General features: G+C 43.9%; 1 protein-coding gene across 1 annotated transcript in view; it reads left to right on the top strand.

Annotated features, from left to right (window-relative positions):
* Positions 1 to 21,705, top strand: part of RIT2 (Ras like without CAAX 2) — a 257,074-nt gene that overhangs the window by 107,982 nt on the left and 127,387 nt on the right. The window contains exon 3 of the mRNA XM_024192874.2: positions 1,756 to 1,829. Coding sequence (XP_024048642.2) covers positions 1,756 to 1,829 — 74 coding nt within the window. The remainder of the gene's footprint in view (positions 1 to 1,755; positions 1,830 to 21,705) is intronic.

Here is a 21,705-nt window from a genome sequence, read left to right as displayed (position 1 = left end):
CACTTTTGAAGGAGAAAGTAGTTAAGGACATTGACGTCAATGGTAATTGGGACAAAATATAACATGGTTTTACAAAAGGTAGATAGTGCCAAACCAACGTGATCTCCTTCTTTGAGAAGGTAACACATTTTTTAGGCAAAGGAAACTCAGTGGATCTAATTTACCTCGATTTCAGTAAGGCATTTGATACGGTTCCACATGGTGAATTATTAGCTAAATTGGAAAAGATGGGGATCAATATGAAAATTGAAAGGTGGATAAGGAACTGGTTAAAGGGGAGACTACAATGGGTCATACTGAAAGGTGAACTGTCAGGCTGGAAGGAGGTTGCTAGTGGAGTTCCTCAGGGATTGGTTTTGGGACCAATCTTATTTAATTTTTTTTATTACTGACCTTGGAACAAAAAGTGGGAATGTGGTAATAAAGTTTGTGGATGACACAAAGCTGGGAGGTATTGCTAACACAGAGAAGGACCGGGATATCATACAGGAAGATCAGGATGACTTTGTAAACTGGAGTAATAGTAATAGGATGAAATTTAATAGTGAAAAGTGCAAGGTCATGCATTTAGGGATTAATAACAAGAAGTTTTGGTTATAAACTGGGGACACATCAGTTGGAAGTAACAGAGGAGGAGAAGGACCTCAGAGGTTAATCACATTGGTTAATCACAGGATGACTATGAGCCGCCAATGTGATATGGCTGTGAAAAAAGCTAATGTGATCTTGGGATGCATCAGGTGAGGTATTTCCAGTAAAGATAAGGAGGTGTTAGTACTGTTATACAAGGCACTGGTGAGACCTCATCTGGAATACTGTGTGCAGTTCTGGTCTCCCGTGTTTAAGAAGGATGAATTCAAACTGGAACAGGTTCAGAGAAGGGCTACTAGGATGATCTGAGGAATGGAAAACCTGTCTTATGAAAGGAGACTCAAAGAGCTTGGCTTGTTTAGCCTAACCAAAAGAAGGCTGAGGGGAGATATGATTGCTCTTTATAAATATATCAGAGGGATAAATATCAGGGAGGGAGAGGAATTATTTAAGTTTAGTACCAATGTGGACACAAGAACAAATGGATATAAACTGGCCATTAGGAAGTTTAGACTTGAAATTAGATGAAGGTTTCTAACCATTAGAGGAGTGAAGTTCTGGAACAGCCTTCCCAGGGGAGCAGTGGGGGCAAAGACATATCTGGCTTCAAGACTAAGCTTGATAAGTTTATGGAGGGGATGGTATTATAGGATAGCCTAATTTTGGCAATTAGTTGATCTTTGATTATTAGCAGGTAAATATGCCCAATGGTCTGTGATGGGATGTTAGATGGGGTGGGATCTGAGTTACTACAGAGAATTCTTTCCTGGGTGCTGGCTGGTGAGTCTTGCCCACATGCTCAGGGTTTAACTGATCGCCATATTTGGGGTCAGGAAGGAATTTTCCTCCAGGGCAGATTGGCAGAGGCCCTGGAGGTTTTTTGCCTTCCTCTGCAGCATGGAGCCCGGGTCACTTGCTGGAGGATTCTCTGCACTTTTAGGTCTTAAATCATGATTTGAGGACTTCAATAACTCAGACATAGGTTAGGGGGTTGTTACAGGAGTGAATAGGTGAGATTCTGTGGCCTGCGTTGTGCAGGAGGTCAGACCAGATGATCATAATGGTCCCTTCTGACCTTAAAATCTATGAGTCTATGAGTCTAAGGCTGCAAATTTGTTTCCTTTTCTATTTGCTAAGCTGCCCCTATTGCCTTGTGTTTTTCAGAGGATGCTTATAAAACTCAAGTACGAATAGATGATGAACCGGCTTACTTGGACATTCTAGACACTGCTGGACAGGTGAGTAGTGTCTTAATGTATACTTTTGTAACAGAGGTAAAAGCAAAGACCTTAACCTCCAATATATGGGTCACAAGGATGGAGACAAGCTTCACTATTCAGGCATGAAAGGAGCAGTGTCGGCACAACATGTGGAAATTAGTACAAAAGAGATCAAGGGGAGCATCAAAAATATAATGTGACTCAGTTACTTGACCATTAGAGATAGGCAACATTAGAGCAAATGATTAGTACAATACAGGGTTTTCACATATACACATGGAGAATGTGTTGTAATAAAGACATGCATAAATGTTACTGCACATTTGATCTTAATGTTTCTGATGTCTCTAGTCAATAATACCAATATTTTGTAGTTTACTGATACTATTCGATATATTTATATTTCCCCCCTCTATCTTAAATTCCATTGCCAATGGTTTGGTGATAAATGTCTGTAGACATCAATCAAGGAAGGTTTTTTTTAATTATTATTATTATATTATACAGTAAGGTTAAAGAAAAAATAGAATAAAATCAAGCCCAGCACTATTTGAAACAGTTATATAGTGGATTCACCTCTGTCAGTCTGTAGGGCGTGCATAGTTAGATGGATGTTGTAAGTCTTGATCTACTATTCCACTAGTAGTTCTGGAAAATCTGGAAAATCTATGAGGACCATATTGTTATATATCACACTGGAAAGCACCAGGGCACTCCAGAGAAAGTTTATTCCCCGTTTCAGCCCACTCCAGATTCTTGGAGGTCCCCTCAGCCACTTCAGTCATTTGGTTCTCTCCCCCCAAAATCTCACGTTTCTAGTAAGCAAAACTCTGTCATGGTTTTAGCTAGGAGAAGGCAGTAGGTAAATCTGAAAGTGACAATTTGTTTTATGATTTCCTATGTATAAAAATATTGATTTTGATATACTTGCTGCAAAGATATAAGATATAAGGCAAACATAACAATTAAAAGAGGGATTTTTCTAAAGTACTCAGTGTCCGCTTAACACTAGTCCCAGTGAAGTGGCTGGACTAACACTGGGTACTTCTGAAGTTCCCACCCTAAATGTCAAGCTTCACCAGCCACTGTGATTTCCAAGAGATGAGGTACAAAATCCTCAAAAGATGGCCCAGCAACCCACATTTCTGCACTTATCTCACAACTTGCTGATTTGTAGTGATTCAGGGAGCGTGGTCTGGTAACTGGAGCATCGTACTAGGAATCAGGACACAAATGTTCTTCTGTCTTCGCTGCCATTGACTTGCACTGTAGTGTATGGAGAAGCCACAGCTCAGTTTCCCTGTCCATTAAAAAAAAAGAGTATAAAACATACACAGACTTGTGGAGCAGTTTAAAAGTGTTTAGAGCTATTACTGAGTCAGAGGGCCAGATTCTCAGCTCGTATGAATCAGCACTGCTCCATTGACTTCATTGACTATACTGACTTATACCAGCTGAGGATTTGACCCAAACTTTTAGCTTTGTTTGTTTTAATGCATTATATGTGGTTGAGTGAGTATGTATTTTAAGAGAGCATAACTCAATGTCCACCATGTCTACTGAGCTACAGGGATTGAAGCAGGTTGTTACGTCAGAATTATTATTTTAAAAGAGGTTAAAAGGAGGACATTTCTCTATTTTTATATTCTCTATAATAATTTATTATAGTTGTAGGGGGCTTCCCTTGGGGCCAGCAGGTCTAGTGAGCAAGTCATGGCTCAGCGGTCTCTCAGAGTCTCAGAGTTGGCCAGGCAATCTGAAGACCTAGCAGCCGAGTTACAGTTCTCCTTGGGTTCTCCTGATTGGGCAGAGGGGTAGGGGGGAAGGGTACAGGGACCCAGGTCCTCCCTTTCCACCAGGACCCAAGTTTTGAGGAGAGTCTTAGTCTCCTCTAGCAGGTCCAACAGACCAGTCTCCCTTGGACCCCTTCCTACCTCCCCTGTTCTCTCTTCAGTTTGGAGTGTGGTACCAGCACTCAGCGTCCCTCTCAAATTGTTGCTCAAACAGCCCCAATAATTCAGACAGTTAGTTGGGGTTTCCCTGCTCACTTTTCAGTGTTCAGTTGCTCTCCCTGGTCAGGGAAAAGCAAGGGAGTAAAGGGGATCAGGACCTTGGACTCCCAGGCCGGTCTTAACCATAGTCTGGACCTTTCCCCTGTTAGGGTAACCAGATAGCAAGTGTGAAAAGTCAGGATTGGGGTGGTGGGGTAATAGACACCTATATAAGAAAATAAAAACAAATATTGGGACTGTCCCTATAAAATCAGGACATCTGGTCATCCTATCCCCTGTAGACCCCTCGGTGCCAGAAGCTGCAACCTGGCTGCAGACAATCTCTCCTTCATACTCATCCCTGCTTGACTGTCCCTTTTAAAGCAGGTCCTCCATTTGGCGCATGGTCTGCAGCTGCTGAGGGGCAGGGTCTTTTTGGCCCAATACTGCTCCACAAGTCCCTTAGCTTTAGGCCTGGTCTACACTAGAAAATTAGGTTGGTTTAATTGTATTGGTCAGGGGTATGAAAAATCCACTGCCCCTGAGCGGCGTTGTTAAGCCAGCCTAAATCCTTGTATAGACAGAACTAGGTCAATGGAAGAATTCTTCCACTGACTTAGCTACTACCTCTTGGGGAGGTGGATTACATATGCCAATGGGAGAACCCTTCCCATCTGCATAGGTAAGGTCTATGCTGAAGTGGCACAGCTGTGCCATTGTAGCGTTTCAAGTGTAGACAAGCCCTTAATATGGGGTATGTAAGCCCCATCAAAATTATATAATAATCATCTCACAGTCTTGTACAACTGAGGCCTAAAAGATAGTTTCAGCCATTAAGGAAAGTCACCTCAGACCATTTATAGTTTAGTTTAGGATAACCACTTTGATTGGATGGAAGGAAGAGAAAACCATATGAAAAATAAGAAACACCACTTTATTATAAGGGGCCTTTTGGGAAAACCCCATTTCCCTTAGCATATCATGTATGTTTCTCTCCAATGTACATTTCTACTGCCCTCTGGTATACAATGGAATTATCATAAGCTTCAATGTAATATTTAAAATGGTAGTTATCAGTTGTAATACATTTCAATAATTTTAAAATAAAGGACGGGTGGTCACCTGCCTTAGCTACTTTTTCTATTGTACCAGTTGAAAACGTTTTATCATTTAAACTTTGAACACCATATGACTCCATGAGCCTTTTGAAGTTACGTAACATGCCCGCCATGAGTTCCAGATTTAACAGTTTGATAAAAGGGCAAGCAACTCCATATGCTATGTAGAATTAAATCAAATGTATAGAGAATATTTCCATTAAAACTGCTCCTTTGCTAGAACATACCCCTCACAAAGTGTAAAATTGGAGTAACTTCACTGAAGAGTTGTTTCCAGACATGAATTAGTGTAAAAGAGAGCAGAATTTGTCCCAATAAAATCTGGTGAATTCTTTTTATAGAAGATAATGTCATGGCATAGGTAGAAATAGCAAATGTGAGCTTCCTAAAATCCCATCTAAAATATCTTTAATCCTTTGCCAGTTGTGTATATACATAAATTGTAACTTTGCACTTCTGACTGAATGCTGTGATTCGTTCCCATTTAATATCTTTATGCTAGAATTGGACCCAGACTGAAAAGTTTATATCTGGTATATATCTGAATGTGTATCAAAATCTGGGATGTTCAGATAAGGGACCGTGGGGAGGGGAGATTGGGGCCATTGTAAACATAGATGCCATTTGAGAAATAGATTTCTGGTTCTGAACTTCTACAAGCAGTTTAAAAGAAAAACAGGTGACCAAGCCATCAAGTTAAGGTGATTTTGAATCCAATCAATTGCTGTTTTTCTTCTCCTTAAATGGAGACCATCGAACCTGAGCAAGCTCACATCACAAAAAAGAGTCTATATGTTCTGTGAATCCCAAATTCCTGACTTTCTGAACTACTGGTCCTTCTCTGCTGTCACTTTTCCCTGCTGCTGGCAGGAGATATACTGGATCAATGCTTCTTTTGTCATCTCCTACCACAGATGTGTCCATGCTGTCTTCTCTGCCCTTACTTGGTATGACATGTTGAATGTTGTGTTGTACTACGGTATGTGAATATCTCCTTCTTCTGCTAATCAGTGCATTGAAGTTACCCAGCTCCTGTTCTGTTTGCATTAGAGCTCGTTGGAAAGCACAGTGTCCATCCCATGAGAAACTGTGCTAGTTCTACCTTTCTTTTCACCCTAAACAGGGACAAAAAGTCGAAATATGGGAAAATTTCCCTGAACGAAAATTTCGGAAATATTTTAATTTGGAAATGAGAAAACAAAAAAAAACACTACTTTTTTGATTGAATTGAAATGACTATTCAACCTAAACGGTGTCATTTTGAATTGACATTTCAGCTTAAAACAATATAGGAATGACATTGGAAGTCAAAATATCAGTTTGAAACAAAATGTTAAAAATATCAACATTTTAAAATGAAACCTTTTGCTTCGTTTCAAAATGTTGATGCTGAAAAAAATATTTTCCTGTGGAAAACTTTGATTTCGATGGAACCACGTTTTCCGGAGAAAAATCTTTTCATTGGATGCTTTCCTAACATCTCTAGTTTGCAGGCTGTGGTTGCTTCAAAGCCTGATTCTGGTGTCTTTGGAGTTAATAGCAAAACTCCATTTGACTAAGTGGAGCAGGATGGAGCCCTTATTGGGAAGGAGGCTTGAGTTGAGTTTTCAGCCTCTTTCCTTTATTAACTATGTCCCTTGAAACTCATTCCCATGCTGCTCTCTGTCTGTTGGTTGTTCTCACAGTGTTCCCTGATGCATCAGGCCTGAGTCTTCTTTCACATAAATTTGTCTTACCCCAGTGTGACTGCATTGCTCTCAAAGGACTGGTTCTGGGATTATACTGGGGTGTAAGCAAGAGGAGACTCAGGTTTTTAGTCATAGAATATTAGGGGTGGAAGGGACCTCATGAGGTCATCTAGTCCAACCCCCTGCTCAAAGCAGGACCAATCTCCCGACAGATTTTTACCCCAGTTTCCTAAATGACCCCCCTCAAGGATTGAGCTCATAACCCTGGGTTTAGCAGGCCAATGCTCAAACCACTGAGCTATCCCTCCCCCCTCCTTTTTTTCTGCCTCAGATCTGCCGACTGATTATCAGTGACTGCCCCCCCCCCGTCCCAGCCCTACACAAAGAGCTGTCACACTGAGCCTTGGAAACATTTTGCACTTTCAGTTGTTTTTCATTCTAAGCTCAAAATGTGTTGCTGCTTCTGCAGCCCTGTTTAAATCTCTCCCTCCAGACACAGCAGTTATCTCCTTTATTATGTTCTTCCACCATTTGCTGACACAAGGCTTTTATTCCTTGGCTCATGATCCCAAGCTCCTTATTGAGTCCCCACAAAGGGCTATTTTTTTTAAAAAAAAAGCACCACCCATAACCCTAATTGCAGAAAGAGAACCCTAAAGACCCTAGACAGGCAGGCAAACTCGTTTGCACACGAAGAAGGTACTTGCACAGACAAATGGGTAAATGCACCTGACAATCAGAACTTACATATGCACAATTATTGGACCAATTTTGCATGTCCAAATGGTGTATTTTTAAATGCAGTTGATGCAGCAGCATATTTTCCAGATCGAAAAAAATGGCCTTAAAGTGCTAAGGGATATCATTTAAGGAAGAATTTCCTTTGTCTAGAGCGGTTTGTGTTTTAATTCATTTTGATACAGGCACTTCCAACCTGACAACAACAGTACACTCTGTACTGAAATCTGTCTCTCAAATTGCTAGCAAATCACAAGACATGTTTATCCTGCCAGCCTCCAAGACTAAGATTTTTACCCCCTGCTTCAAGCTTTGAAGAAGGTACCATATTAACCCAAGAGCCCTTCAGATAAACACCCTTTTCCAGACTAAACATCATAGTCTGATGACTCACTCGGATTGTTATCTGTGATCCTTCTAGTTATTCTCAAAACATGTTGCTCCATAATCCTGAATCAGTGCTAGTTGAGTTTCAAACCAAGCTACTGAAGCTTATCTAAAGGAAATTTAAAATGCAGCTTTGGCAGTAATTATATTTTAATGGGCCTTTCGAGCTTATTCTTTTGTGGAGAAAATAACTTTAATGCACATTCTCTTATATATTGTAATGTGTAAATGAAATATTCCCATTTTTTAAGACACTGTATTAGTGAGCTAAACTGTGAACATTATTAACTTAGTGTGCTAAGTGAATAGCATGAATTTAATTTTCTTTTTATATCTATTTGTTAGGCAGGCTGATGCCGGCATTCAGAAAAAAAAATCAGACCATGATCCTGAATGCTTTGTTGAATTCCTTATCATGGCAAACTACTCTATATTTTGACATTCAGTCTTGTAGAGAGAGACAAAATCCATCTCATCACTAAATCACTTTGTTTCGGAAGTTGCAAATTTGGGAGAAGCATTTGATGTTTGGGAAAGGTATTAAACAAAGATATGCTGGTAAATCATAGATTCAGTGACAGTAATAGATCATAACAGTAGAGGGGCTTCTTCTTGTTCTATTATAATCTATGGCAAGGCTTTCACTGACTTCATTGGGAGAAGGGCCTATACTGCGTAAAGACAATTTGTCTAGCTGGAGCAAGTGTTTGCGAGCTAAGGGTATGTCTACACTATGAGGGTAGTTCGATTTCACTTAAATCGAATATGTGGAATCGATATTGCAAAGTCGAACGTGTGTGTCCACACTAAGGACAGTAATTCGACTTTGTGAGTCCACACTAACGGGGCAAGCATCGACATTGGAAGCGGTGCACTGTGGGCAGCTATCCCACAGTTCCCGCAGTCCCCGCTGCCCATTGGAATTCTGGGTCGAGCCGCCAATGCCTTCTGGGTAAAAAAATGTGTCGAGGGTGCTTTTGGGTAACTGTCGTCATCCGTCCATCACTACCGCCCTCCCTCCCTTCCTGAAAGCGCCGGCGGGAAATCAGTTCGCGCACTTTTCTGGTCAGTGACAGCGCGGACGCCACAGCACTGCGATCATGGATCACGCTGCGACCATCGCTGCAGTTGTGGCCGTTGTCAACGCCTCGCAGCTTCTCATCCACCTTTCCCAGAGGCAGATACAGAGAAATCAGGCGAGGAGGCTACGGCACCGCGGTGAGGGCCTGAAGTATGAGAGTAGCACAGAGCTGTCAGAAACCACGAGACCCAGCGCCGAGGACATCACGGTGGCAATGGGTCATGTGGATATTGTGGAACGGTGATTCTGGGCCCGGGAAACAAGCACGGACTGGTGGGACCGCATAGTGCTTCAGGTCTGGGATGAATCCCAGTGGCTGCGAAACTTTCGCATGTGGAAGGGGACTTTCCTCGAACTTTGTGAGTTGCTGTCCCCTGCCCTGAAGCGCAATGACACCCGGATGCGAGCAGCCCTGACTGTCCAGAAGCGAGTGGCCATAGCCCTCTGGAAGCTTGCAACGCCAGACAGCTACCGGTCAGTCGCGAACCACTTTGGCGTGGGCAAATCTACCGTGGGGGTTGTTGTGATGCAAGTAGCCAACGCAATCGTTGAGGTACTGCTCTCAAAGGTAGTGACCCTGGGAAACGCGCAGGCCATCATAGATGGCTTCGCTGCGATGGGATTCCCAAACTGCGGTGGGGCTATAGATGGAACTCACATCCCTATCCTGGGACCGGACCATCAGGCCAGCCAGTACATTAACAGAAAGGGCTACTTTTCAATGGTGCTGCAAGCACTGGTGGACCATAGGGGACGTTTTACCAACATCAACGTCGGATGGCCGGGCAAGGTTCATGACGCTCGCGTGTTCAGGAACTCTGGTCTGTTTAGACGGCTGCAGGAAGGTATTTTACTTCCCGGACCACAAAATAAGTCTTGGGGATGTGGAGATGCCTACAGTGATCCTCGGGGACCCAGCCTACCCGCTAAGGCCCTGGCTCATGAAGCCCTATACTGGTGCCCTGGACACAGAAAAAGAACTGTTCAACTACCGGCTGAGCAAGTGCAGAATGGTGGTGGAGTGTGCTTTTGGCAGTCTCAAGGGGAGATGGAGAAGCTTACTGACTCGCTGTGATCTCAGCGAAACCAATATCCCCATTGTTATAGCAGCTTGCTGTGTGCTCCACAATCTCTGTGAGAGCAAGGGGGAGACCTTTATGGTGGGGTGGGAGGTTGAGGCAAATACCCTGGCTTGAGATTACGCCCAGCCAGACAGCCGGGCGATTAGAAGAGCCCAGCGGGACGCGCTGTGCATCCGGGAGGCTTTGAAAGCTAGGTTCCACAGTGAGTAGGGTAACCAGTGACTGTTAACTTTGTGGACACAGAAGCTGAACCTGCCCCCGTTTCTTTACCCAGTTTATGTTGACTATCCTCTCCACCTACATACCCCCTTCACCCACTTCCCAAAAAATAAAATCAGTTCTATTTTCTTAATGAACACCGTTGTCTTTATTACTGTTTTCGCGGGAATGTTTTAAACCTGGGACGCAGACTGTGGTGGGGGGCGGGTGTAGTGTAGTGATGCAAATGATGCCTCTAAACTCCTGGAATGACAGGCTCCGCAGTGGTGGACTGGTTGTTTCAACGGAGCCTGCCAGCCGTCCTGGGCGGACTGTGTGTATGTGTCGGCTATGTGACTTTCTGGCAGGGGGAGGAGGGTTACAGATCCCCTGCTGTGTGGCTCTGTGATCCAGGATAAGGACCGCTGCAAGATCTGTAAGATCTGTAACTGCCGTCCCCCGCCACAAAGTCACAGAGCAACCCCCCCCCCCCCCGAACATGAAAATCACCTCCCAGACTGACCAGGGTAACTAGTAACTGCACTGTGTATGTGCCCTGCTGCTGGACCTGCCCCCGCCTCTGTACCCTGCTAAAGGTGACTATACTGTCCAATTACCAACCACCTTCCCCCCCTTCACACAGACTCTCCTCCAAAAGAAAATGATGGAAACAGTAATTAACAGAAACGTATATTTTATTAGTAACAACACATGAAACAGGGGGGTTGGAACTTGGACGGGGGCTTGTGTGAGGTGGGTAGGAAAGGACTTTTCAAAGTTTGGGGAATGAGAACCTTCTAGTGCTACAGCACTCTGCAGGGGTGGAGTGAAACTTTTCACGGCCCCTGCCGCCCCTCCTTCTTTGGACTTTGGGTGAGGGGGGTATGGGACTTGGTGGCGGGGGAGGATGGTTACAGATGCACTGCAGCGGGGCTCTCTCCTCCTGCCTCCGGTCCTGCAGAACATCCACAAGGCGCCGGAGCGTGTCCGTTTGCTCCCTCATCAGTCCAAGCAGCGTTTGAGTCGCCTGCTGGTCTTCCTGACGCCACCTCTCCTCCCATTCCATGTTTGCTCTGTGCATTTGGGACAAGTTCTCCCTCCACTGTGTCTGCTGGGCTGCCTGGGCTCGGGAGCAGCACATTAGTTCTGAGAACATGTCCTCCCGCGTCTTCTTCTTCCTCCGCCTAATCTGCGCTAGACTCTGGGACTGTGATGCCACGCTGGGTTGGGAGACAGTCGCAGACGTGGCTGTGGGAATGGGAAAAAGGGAGTAAATTCCTCAGAAAGATAAATGTAGTTGTGAACAAAGAACATAGTCTTTCTCTGTGAACAAGACCATGCCCTGCACCTATCACATGCGCACTCAGGACAAGGTTGAATTTTCGGCCCTCGCCTTCAGTGCCTGTGGTCTTGCAGTGGCGATCTGAGAAGCGGGGCAGGACACCGGAATTTGTGTAGCGGGCAAACATGGTAAGCCGTAGACTTGTGGCTGCTTAAAACTTTAATAGTAGCACTGGCCTCCTTTCACATTGAAAGCAATGCCAGTCTCTGCTGCCAGCAATCAGGCAAGCATGAACTCTGCCCCTGTCCCACCCCCTCGCGGCTGTCCCAGGGAAAGATCCCTGTATGCTGCCCCTCTCCCGCCTCCACCGCGTGGCTGTAAAGCAGTCCCAATACTAACATTCCCCTACCTAATTCAAAGCAGGGCATCATGAGCGACATCACCCTGATGAGGATCTCGGACAGCGAGAAGGAACGGATGCTTAGGGAAAGCCTGCAAAAACCAGGGCCGTATGCCGCCATGCTCTGCAGGGCAATGATCCCTGAGTACTTGATTGTCTCCTGGCGTGGAAACGTTTCGTACCACGGAGGACCCAATAAGATCGCTCTCCCCAGGAACCTGATGAACAGGCTTGAACATTACCTCCAGGAGAGCTACGTTGAGATCTCCCATGAGGATTTCATCTCTATCCCCAGACATATAGACCGGATTTTGGTGTAGATGCACTGGCAGGGACTAAAGAGTGGAGCGTCTTGGGCAGCAGAATCATGAAAAACTGGACATTGTTAGATTTTTTTTAAATAGTTGGGACTAAATAGTTAAGCGCCTAAGGCAAAGAAATCATGAGAAACCCATTGTTAATATTATAAATATTCCAGTTCTGTTAAAAATAAATGTTTAGATGTTTAAATCACTTCATGAAAAACCCATTGTTAATATTATAAATATTCCAGTTCTGTTAAAAATAAATGTTTAGATGTTTAAAGCACTTACTGCTTGATCCTTCCCCTGATTCTGTGTCCGGGGTAACGGCTGGGGACGGTTGGTAGGGGATCTCGGTAAGGGTGATGAAGAGCTCCTGGCTGTCGGGGAAATCAGCGGTGCAAGCGCTGTCGACTGCCTCGTCCTCCTCATCTCCTTCCTCATCTTCCCCGTCCGCTAACATGTCCGAGGAACCGGCCGCGGACAATATCCCATCCTCAGAGTCCACGGTCACGGGTGGGGTAGTGGTGGCGGCCGCACCCAGGATGGAATGCAGTGCCTCGTAGAAACGGGATGTGTGGGGCTGGGATCCGGAGCGTCCGTTTGCCTCTTTGGTTTTTTGGTAGCCTTGTCTCAGCTCCTTGATTTTCACTTGGCACTGCGTTGCATCCCGGCTGTATCCTCTCTCTGCCATGGCTTTAGAGATCTTCTCATATATCTTTGCATTCCGTCTTTTGGAGCGCAGCTCGGAAAGCACGGACTCATCGCCCCACACAGCGATGAGATCCAAGACTTCCCGATCAGTCCATGCTGGGGCCCTCTTTCTAGTCTGCGATTGCACGGCCATCTCTGCTGGAGAGCTCTGCATCGTTGCCAGTGCTGCTGAGCTCGCCACGATGTCCAAACAGGAAATGAGATTCAAACTGCCCAGACAGGAAAGGGAATTCACATTTTCCCGGGGCTTTTCCTGTGTGGCTGGTCAGAGCATCCGAGCTCGGACTGCTGTCCAGAGCGTCAACAGAGTGGTGCACTGTGGGATAGCTCCCGGAGCTATTAACGTCGATTTCCATCCACACCTAGCCTAATTCGATATGGCCATTTCGAATTTAGCGCTACTCCTCTCGTTGGGGAGGAGTACAGAAGTCAAATTTAAGAGAGCTCTATGTCGAACTAAATAGCTTCGTGGTGTGGACGGGTGCAGGGTTAATTCGATGTAACGGCGCTAAATTCGACATAAACGCCTAGTGTAGACCAGGCCTAAGATTTCTGAGTTTATTTCCTGTCTCTGTAATCAAAGGAATCACAGCATAACCAAGGGTGTCACTTTACCTTTCTACACCTGTTTACCCCTCTGTCAGATAGGTGTAATATATGGCTGTAGGAAGCAGATATTGACTTATGGTGAATATCAGAGTTTATTGATGCCAGAGGTGCTGATGTCCCCACTCCTTCCCCCCCCCCCAAAAAGTGGCTTTCAAATCATATCACCACGGCACCAGTGGGATGACCCAAAGTATCACTGTGACCTGACCCATGTCTAATAGCAGCCAGTATTTCTACCACTTCCCTTTCCTAGGGATTCTTATTGCAGGACAAGGCAGGTTCTGTTCATGGTTAGAGTTCCATATTAGGGCTGGGTGAAAGTTTTCAACTTAAACTCTTTTTCTTAAATATAAGACTTTTTTCTAAATAAAAATCTCATGGAAAATATGTATTTTTTTTTAATTGTTTTTTTTCCAAAACACACAAAAATTAGTGGCATTGATATATATTGGTTTTCCAAAACAAAACATCAGTTTGTGGTTTTCCCCACAAAACCTCAAGCAAACAGAACCACCACAACAAAAACCCAGAAAATTTCCAAGAAAAAAAATGGGACAAATATTGTTTTTGTTTGTTTCCAAATTTTTCAGGAAATTACTTACCATTTTCCAAACAGGTCCATAATAGTTTGTACTGGGAATAAGCTTACATCCACCATTACCCAAACTCCCCCCGCCCCCAGCTCTTACAGCACCACATCATTATGTAGCTCTGTCCCTTTTAGTGACACCAGTATTGTATTTCTGTTACCAGTATTACCCCTCTGATGAGAGGTGGATGTCCTTGGAAGTTGCTTCTCAGTGGAGGAGAAATCAATGACATGGGTATATGCTAAATACAAGTTGCTTTATTTACACATATATACTAGCCGTGGCCACAAACAGCAGACAGGCAATCCCATATTTCAGAAGACTCATTCCAGACACCAATATCTGCTGCTCAGGAACCAACTCTGCACTGACAACTGATTCCAGCATGAGAAAATCTTCTTCCTACTTGCAACAGCATTCTCAAAACAGAACCTCGAGACTCAGGGTACGTCTACACTACCCGCCGGATCTATCTAGTGTGGACGCGATAAAATCGATCCCCGATTGCTCTGCCATCGACTCCGGAACTCCACCGCGGCGAGAGGCGGAAGCGGAGTCGACGGGGGAGCGGCAGCGGTTGACTCGCCGCCGTCCTAATGGCCCGGTAAATTGACCTAAGATACACTGAATTACACTATTTGCGTAGCTGAAGTTGCGTATCTTAGGTCGACCCCCCACCCTAGTGTAGACCTAGCCTCCAACTCATAACAATGCAATCATTTCTTCCCAGAGTAAAAATGTGTTTACGCACTCAGATCATGTGTAACAGTGCTGCCATAACAGAAGAAATACTTGACCAAGTGTATGACCTCTGGCAGAAAGTGGGGTTGTGAGCACCTTGCAGGCTTTGGATCAATGGGAGTGTAAAAGTGTTTTGGTGCAAGGCAACCACGGCTCAGAAAAAGCTAGCAGTGTTTCATGCTGCACTATAGCCACTGGATTGGCTGATGGGGGCTCCAAAGCAGGCTGCAAGAAAAAGAGGGGGCCATTCAAGCAAAAAGGTGTTGAGGTGCCAGTGATGAGTTACTTACAGTGGCACTGGAACAATTTGCATAGTGGGGGTTCTGAGAGCATTGAACCAAACTGTAAACGCTGAATATGATTGAACCCACTTCAAGCCGGGGGGGCAGCAGCACCCCCCATCCTTAGTTCCAGGACCTATGGGTACCTATTCATGTCTTATCTGAACTGCCCAAACCTTTTGAATCTGCCAGATTGCACGGGGAATCTCACACGAAAAGGCTTTCTAAAGAGATTCTTGGTATTTTTCCATTTCATGATCATGGGAAACGGAACAAGCCGAAGCTCTCTTTCAGGATACAGTATTCCAGCACTTTGGCTTCTGTTCTCAAGCAGAACCAGGGAGAGAGGTGCAACCAAATGAAATTAACAAACATCAGCAAATGTTTCAGCTTGAGTTTTCATTGCATATTCATGCGGGTGAGTATTTTAATTGATTCAACACATTTCAACCATTTTTTCTGGCTCTGGGAAATCCTGACTTGGCCGATGCTACTGTTGGGTATGAAAACATTCCAAAAGGGAAAGCAAGGGCAAAAGAGGAATTATTTCAAGAAAATTATTAATGCAATATGGGATCTTATTACACCAGATATATTTCAGATTTGTATTTCTCTTGCTTCCTCCAGATCAGATAGATTTTCTCTCCTGCTTTTGTTAGGGAGTGATAGCTAATGAGAATATATTGTTGCCACAGCAGTTTTATATAATTACCAGAACAGTGTGAGGATACAAAACAAACTTTGCTCAGCAAGTGCTTCCCTTGAAAGAACAAAAGCTCATCTGCAGATATACTGACTGCACCTATATAGGAATTTAGATCTGTTTATCATTCTCATCTCTTTTATCTTCCGCCTCTTAGCTACAAATTGGCATCTGACCCCTATTTTAATTCAGGAGGAGAAAAGGAAAACTGCATGAGATTTTTCTCATGGCATGTCCCACAAATTGTTCTGACAGAGGCAAGGCTTTGTCCCTTTGTCAAACCCCTGAGTGGAGGGATGAACAGAAGAAGATCAAACCCATAGATAGCTAGATAGGTACTTTAGATGAGAGGCGATTCAACCCACAGTATCTGTTTTCTGTGGGCCTAATTAGTGCAAGATGAAATTAAATAAGAATGGTAGCATTGGACACCTACTTTGCACTAGTGTAAATGATTACATGTGGTGTAAGGGCAACGGGAAAATCAGGCCATTTGTGTCATAGAATCATACCAGACCTTTATGCTGTGATCAACACAAAATCAATACAACTAAAGAAAAGCTATTTCTGTTTCTTTATATTGAAAGTTTTATTCACAATTCACAACTATTATGATTTCTAAAACACTGCTGTGGCTGGAATTTCACTGCGTGTGATGACGACATGCTGTAAGAGACAAAGAAAAGCCCAGCTTGATATTCAAATCCCAGGTTAGGTTTGCAGCTCAAGGGTAGGGGAAATAACCATCTCTTGGGATTTGTAAGGTAAACAAACTGGATGTGGAAGTCACCACAAGGCAGTAAATATGCAAGCCCAGAATGTCATTCTGAGTCACTTATCAGAACATCAATGTGTCAATTCCATGGCCTCCTGTTTTACCTTTGCTGAGCCACACTGGGGAAAATAGTAAGTCTGCGTTCCTTGTGTGAGCTGACATGGGCTTGTTCTAATCCCTGGCGAGCCTTTGCCTGCCAGCTGCAGTCATTACCTCCACACTTCTGTTATTCTGCTGTTTACTAAAATATATTTACTGAGCAATTAATTCCTTCCCTTTACCACTTATGATGCATTTTTGTGATAAAAGATGAAAATCTGTTTTATTCTTGCCTGAATACAAATTAGGAGGGGGGAAGTGTTTTATAGCATGCAATAAACGAAATGCACCTGGGGTGTTTAGAGATAGTTAACAATGAAGCTTGCTTCAGCGAATGCATTTAAGAGAAAATTATAAAAGTGTTTATTCCCAAGGAAGAAACCATTAGCATTAACATGAAAGAAAAAGACAGTTCACTGAGCTGGGGACTGTTGCTTCAAGGTGTTTTATTGCTAGTGTGGAGAATTGATTTAATACTTCCATCCCTGTTTTGGGGTGAATGGAAAGACTGTGTTGACTCCCAGATGAGAGATTGTATATTTTCCTTATTGAGTATGACAGGGAGGTTTGCCACTTTAAGAAAAGTTTGATTAATACACCTCCACTTGCAGCATAGGTGCAGCAAATTGGTGAATGATAGTCACCTGAGGCCAGGAAACAGAGTAAAAACAGGAACCTTGGTGCAGAGTAGCTTGTTCTGGAAAGGAGATCTGAACGCTAGAGCTGGTTAGTTAGTAGCCTCTTTAGTACACAAAAGGGCTCTGTCATGCTGTTTTGGAATTTCTGTTATTTTTTGTAAGGCTTTGTTCTGCTTCTTTGCTCTATTGTGGGAAGGAGCCTTGTTATTCTTTCATCCTTACTGATTGGGAGCATCATTGTTTTATAAGCCAGTCGGGCTCCCTGACACTGAGCAACACTAAGTAAAATATTTGCGAAACAAAATGTTTTTCTATCAGTCACTGGGGCAGCACAACCAGAAACAAACTAGATTCATCAAGATGTAAGTAAAGACACCATTGTTTGACAGTGCACCCCTACTAACGGTTAGTGGGGCTTATTTCAGCAGGGTTTCTGTGGCTGGAAACTCTAAAAGTGTGTGTGTGGGGGAGGGAGAGGTGGTGGTAATTGGAAAGTAAGGATGAGCCTGGGCTGGAAAGCTCAAACGTAGATTCGGATCCATATCCTTAACTTCCCAAGTTGAAAGGTATTTGGATCTGGTTTTCCAGTTCAGGCTTATATCTAGTGCAGGCACATGTGGTCAAAAGAGACCATGGATCTTTGCTTCCACCATGCCCGCCCCTACTATATCCCAAAAAACCCCATAACCCTAGCCCTGCCATGGTTTAAATAGAAAAGAGTCTAATCAAGTCCACAAGCTATAATAAGTGAGAACAGGTTTGGACTCTACATACTGTCTCAGAATTTTGTTTTCATTTTGATTTAAGCTGTTACTAATGCCCTGATGCTGTGGTAATGGATGTGGTATAAGACCCTCTAGAGAGAGAACCAAAACCCCAATGTCTCTGGATTCATTCTGTCCTAATATTGATGGTTGCTTCCCTTTAAGGCTTCTGAAGTTTGAAAGTCCCTCAGGTATTTATAGAAATTTAGGGTACGTCTATACCCAGCCGCTAGTTCAGCGGCTGGCAATCGAACTTCTGGGTTCGACTTATCGCGTCTTGTCTGGACGCGATAAGTCGAACCCGGAAGTGCTCGCCGTCGACTGCGGTACTCCTGCTCAGCGAGAGGAGTACCGCAGAGTCGACGGGGAAGCCTGCCTGCCGCGTGTGGACCGAGGTAAGATCGAACTAAGGTACTTCGAACTTCAGCTACGTTATTCACGTAGCTGAAGTTGCGTACCTTAGTTCGATTTGGGGGGTTAGTGTAGACCAAGCCTTAGTCTGCATAGCCAGGATGAGGGAAAAGTGCACTATACTGAGGGAAAAAACAAGAACTCATATCCCTGCACTCCTGCCCATTTCTAGATCCAAACATTACCCAATCCTTTATAGAAGTCTAAAGCACTACCAGGTTCTAGCTGGGATGAGAAGGCCAGGAAAACAGTGGGAAGAATGATGTAGCAGAAACCTCAAGAGGGAGCTTATTTGCCTGAGATTTGTAGCCCTTTTTTCTGCAGATTCAGGAGATTAGGAGACACTTTGGGTATTTATCCAATTAGAAGCTGAACTTCCAACAATTAGAGGCTCACCTGTTATTTATCAGGATCTGAAATAAGGCAACTTACTTTCCTCTTATTTCAATTGCCTCTGAAATTAATCATTGGGTGAAATTCTGCGGGCAGTGTTATACAGGGGACAGAGGGTCATAATGGTCCCTTCTGTCTTTAAAACCTCATTTATACTAAGGCATGTTTACACTGCTTTGGCATTACATTTACTCCCATTCCAAGGCCTCTTTACTCTGTGTGTGTATAGTGGCACTTTTTAATTTCAGCACTTTGGTCAGCTCCATTAACTGTGCTCTTCATGGTCTGGAGGAAAAATACATGTCTCTTGTATTATGCATATATCATTTGAAAAGCTAGAGGGTTTCTGCTTCTATAGCTCTATTAATTTTCTTCTTTGAGACCAAGAAACCTGCTCAATGGAATGTGTGCGAGAGAGAGAAACCTACCCCATGGACTGCAAAGGGTGGTTTTAGCTGAACTTGTCTGTTACATTACAAACCACAAACGTTCATTTCTGCTATTACTTGCCCCAGTTTTATATTGCTTTAGCCTCACTCAGTTAAGAGAATCATACCACAGATGTTACAAAATGTCACCAGAACTAATTTCAGATTTAAAATTCTTCGTTGGGAACAGAGATTATTTTGCATGGTAGCTTTGTGCTGTTCAATGCAAACCTTTGCAATGCATTCTTTGCCGCCACCACAAATTAACAGGTAGCAAGGCGCACAATGCTCTTTATAATGGGAAAAGATGAGGAAAGATTCCTTCCTGTATTTCTATGGAGAGAGGGAGACTGATCACTAATCAATGGACTGATTATAACAATAATCCACCTCAACTGCAGACCCGGGGACTGATTCTGATTTACAGTAAGGCCCATTCACATTGTTTTGGCATCCTGCCAAAGGGGAGTAAAGGCGCCTTTAAACAGGTAATTTTACTGCCAGAGCAATGTAAATCGGTATCAGGCCCCCAGTGTTTAAGCCATAGCTACTGTTCTCGTTCTGCTCTATATCTGCACTTTTATCAAATTCTCCACTGTCCCTTTCAGCTGAGTGGCAGATGGTTTGGTTTGTCTCAGATGGCCTGTTACCTCCTGCCGCAAACTCCTTTTATTCTCCTTCCCCGTACAGCAGCTTTTGTTCCTGATCTTCTGAAAGTTAGCTTTGGTAGGAGGAGAAAGCAGGAGGAGAAGGGTGAAGTGATGGGGCTTTGATGTTGCTCAGTGCTCTTGCGGCTTTGCTTACACTGGTGACTGGTGGCAGATTGATGTGCATTAATCAGTGCAGATGGCACCTGGGTGCAAATGTGCCAATGCAGATTCCAGGATTGCCACCTTGACTCTTGTAATGCAAAAAATCTGGCTGCAATTTCAGCTGGAAACAGAACCTTTTCAGACTTTCTCACCAAAGCTGCTGTGTGCCAGTTCTTTTGCTGAATGCTGAAAAAGTGAAATTCACCTGTTTAACCTAGGGATGGTGCAATGCCTTCCCCACCATTAGAATTGTGTAGGGGGAAAGCTGTGGAAGGAAACAGCCATGTAACAAAAGGTTTACATGTCAGCCCTGCACAGACCAACATGGAAGCCTGTGATGGGGTGGGATCCATGGGAACTGTCAGATTCAGCAGCGGGATCTGAATCCAGATCTACTAGTCCCAGATGAATGCCCAAATCAGCAGACTATAGCATCAATCTCACTAGCTCTGTTTGGCTTAATAAATATTTAAATAATTATACAAAGTAGAACAGTGTTAATAGGAGAGAGTGAAAGCAATTCACCCCTGAATACCCTACAGACTGGTGGTTATGGTGCTCGCCTGGCAGGTGGGACACTTGCATTTAAGTCCCTGCTCCAGAGCTGGGACTCAAGCCTGGGTCTCCCATGTCCCTGACAAGTGCCGTAACTATTGGAGAACACACTTGTGTTTCGAGTTGACCCAAACTGTTGCCTATAAACTGTTTGCCTGGAAAAAAAATTGCCTAGCTCTGTTGCCTGGTAGGCCTCCACACCTCAAGTAACGACTTTGGACCACTTGCCCCTAGTTTGACAGAACCTGTAACTATTAACACTGACCACCATCTATTTAAATCCTGCCTCCTCTGGGAGATGGTCTAGTGGTCCACTTCCTCCTATATCTCAGGCCCGGAGATATTCCAGGGAGACTAGTCTCTGTGAAAGGAAGGAACAGGAGAAGTTGGGTCTCATTATAAGAGGGAAGGGGTGTTCAAGAAGCACTTGAGAATTTTACCATCAAGTCCTATTGACTTTAGCGGGGTGGCATATAGAATAATGATCTTAAAATGCATTTTCTGATAAATGTTCACCTTCACCAAATTAATAAAATTCTCACAGAAACTTAAGAAAACATCAGCTTTTGCAAAAGCAAATCTGTGAAGTGAATTTTAAATCAGTACTTTCACACAGTTGTCTTCACAGTGCAAGGTCATGCTTTTGATCCCTCCGCCCCACACACACACACACACACACACACACATTTGTCATTTGAAGGTTTTTTTGTTCTTCTTGTATCCTTCTTGTTCACTTTATCCTTGATTGTTCATTGTCATAGACAGACAATGCACTGGCTCTTTCTGCAACCCCCCCCCCTCCCCCGTGGTGTGTGGTTTTGTTTTTTTTATAAATGTGAAAACTTCTTAATAAGAGTGACTCCTGTGGTAATCAGGCAGACAGCTTTGATTAAGAACATCTGTTAGCAGATTCCCAATTCTAAAGTCAAGCAGAAAACAAGACAAGCAGATATAGAAAGGGGCATTTTTCAGATTAAAGATGGGCTCCCTAATGAGGTTCTGATCTCTTCCAAGATAGGTACAAGCCAAGATCAGACATAAAAATGTATTGAGTGTGGTGCTTGAAACTGTGATGCCTTTGCTGTCTATGTGTTGCACCTTTAAATTTCTAAGA

The sequence above is a fragment of the Terrapene carolina genome, unplaced genomic scaffold (assembly GCF_002925995.2).
Source record: "Terrapene carolina triunguis isolate 2854851 unplaced genomic scaffold, T_m_triunguis-2.0 Scaffold69, whole genome shotgun sequence".
Lineage (NCBI taxonomy): Eukaryota > Metazoa > Chordata > Testudines > Emydidae > Terrapene > Terrapene triunguis.
This window is presented reverse-complemented; position numbering and strand designations above follow the sequence as displayed.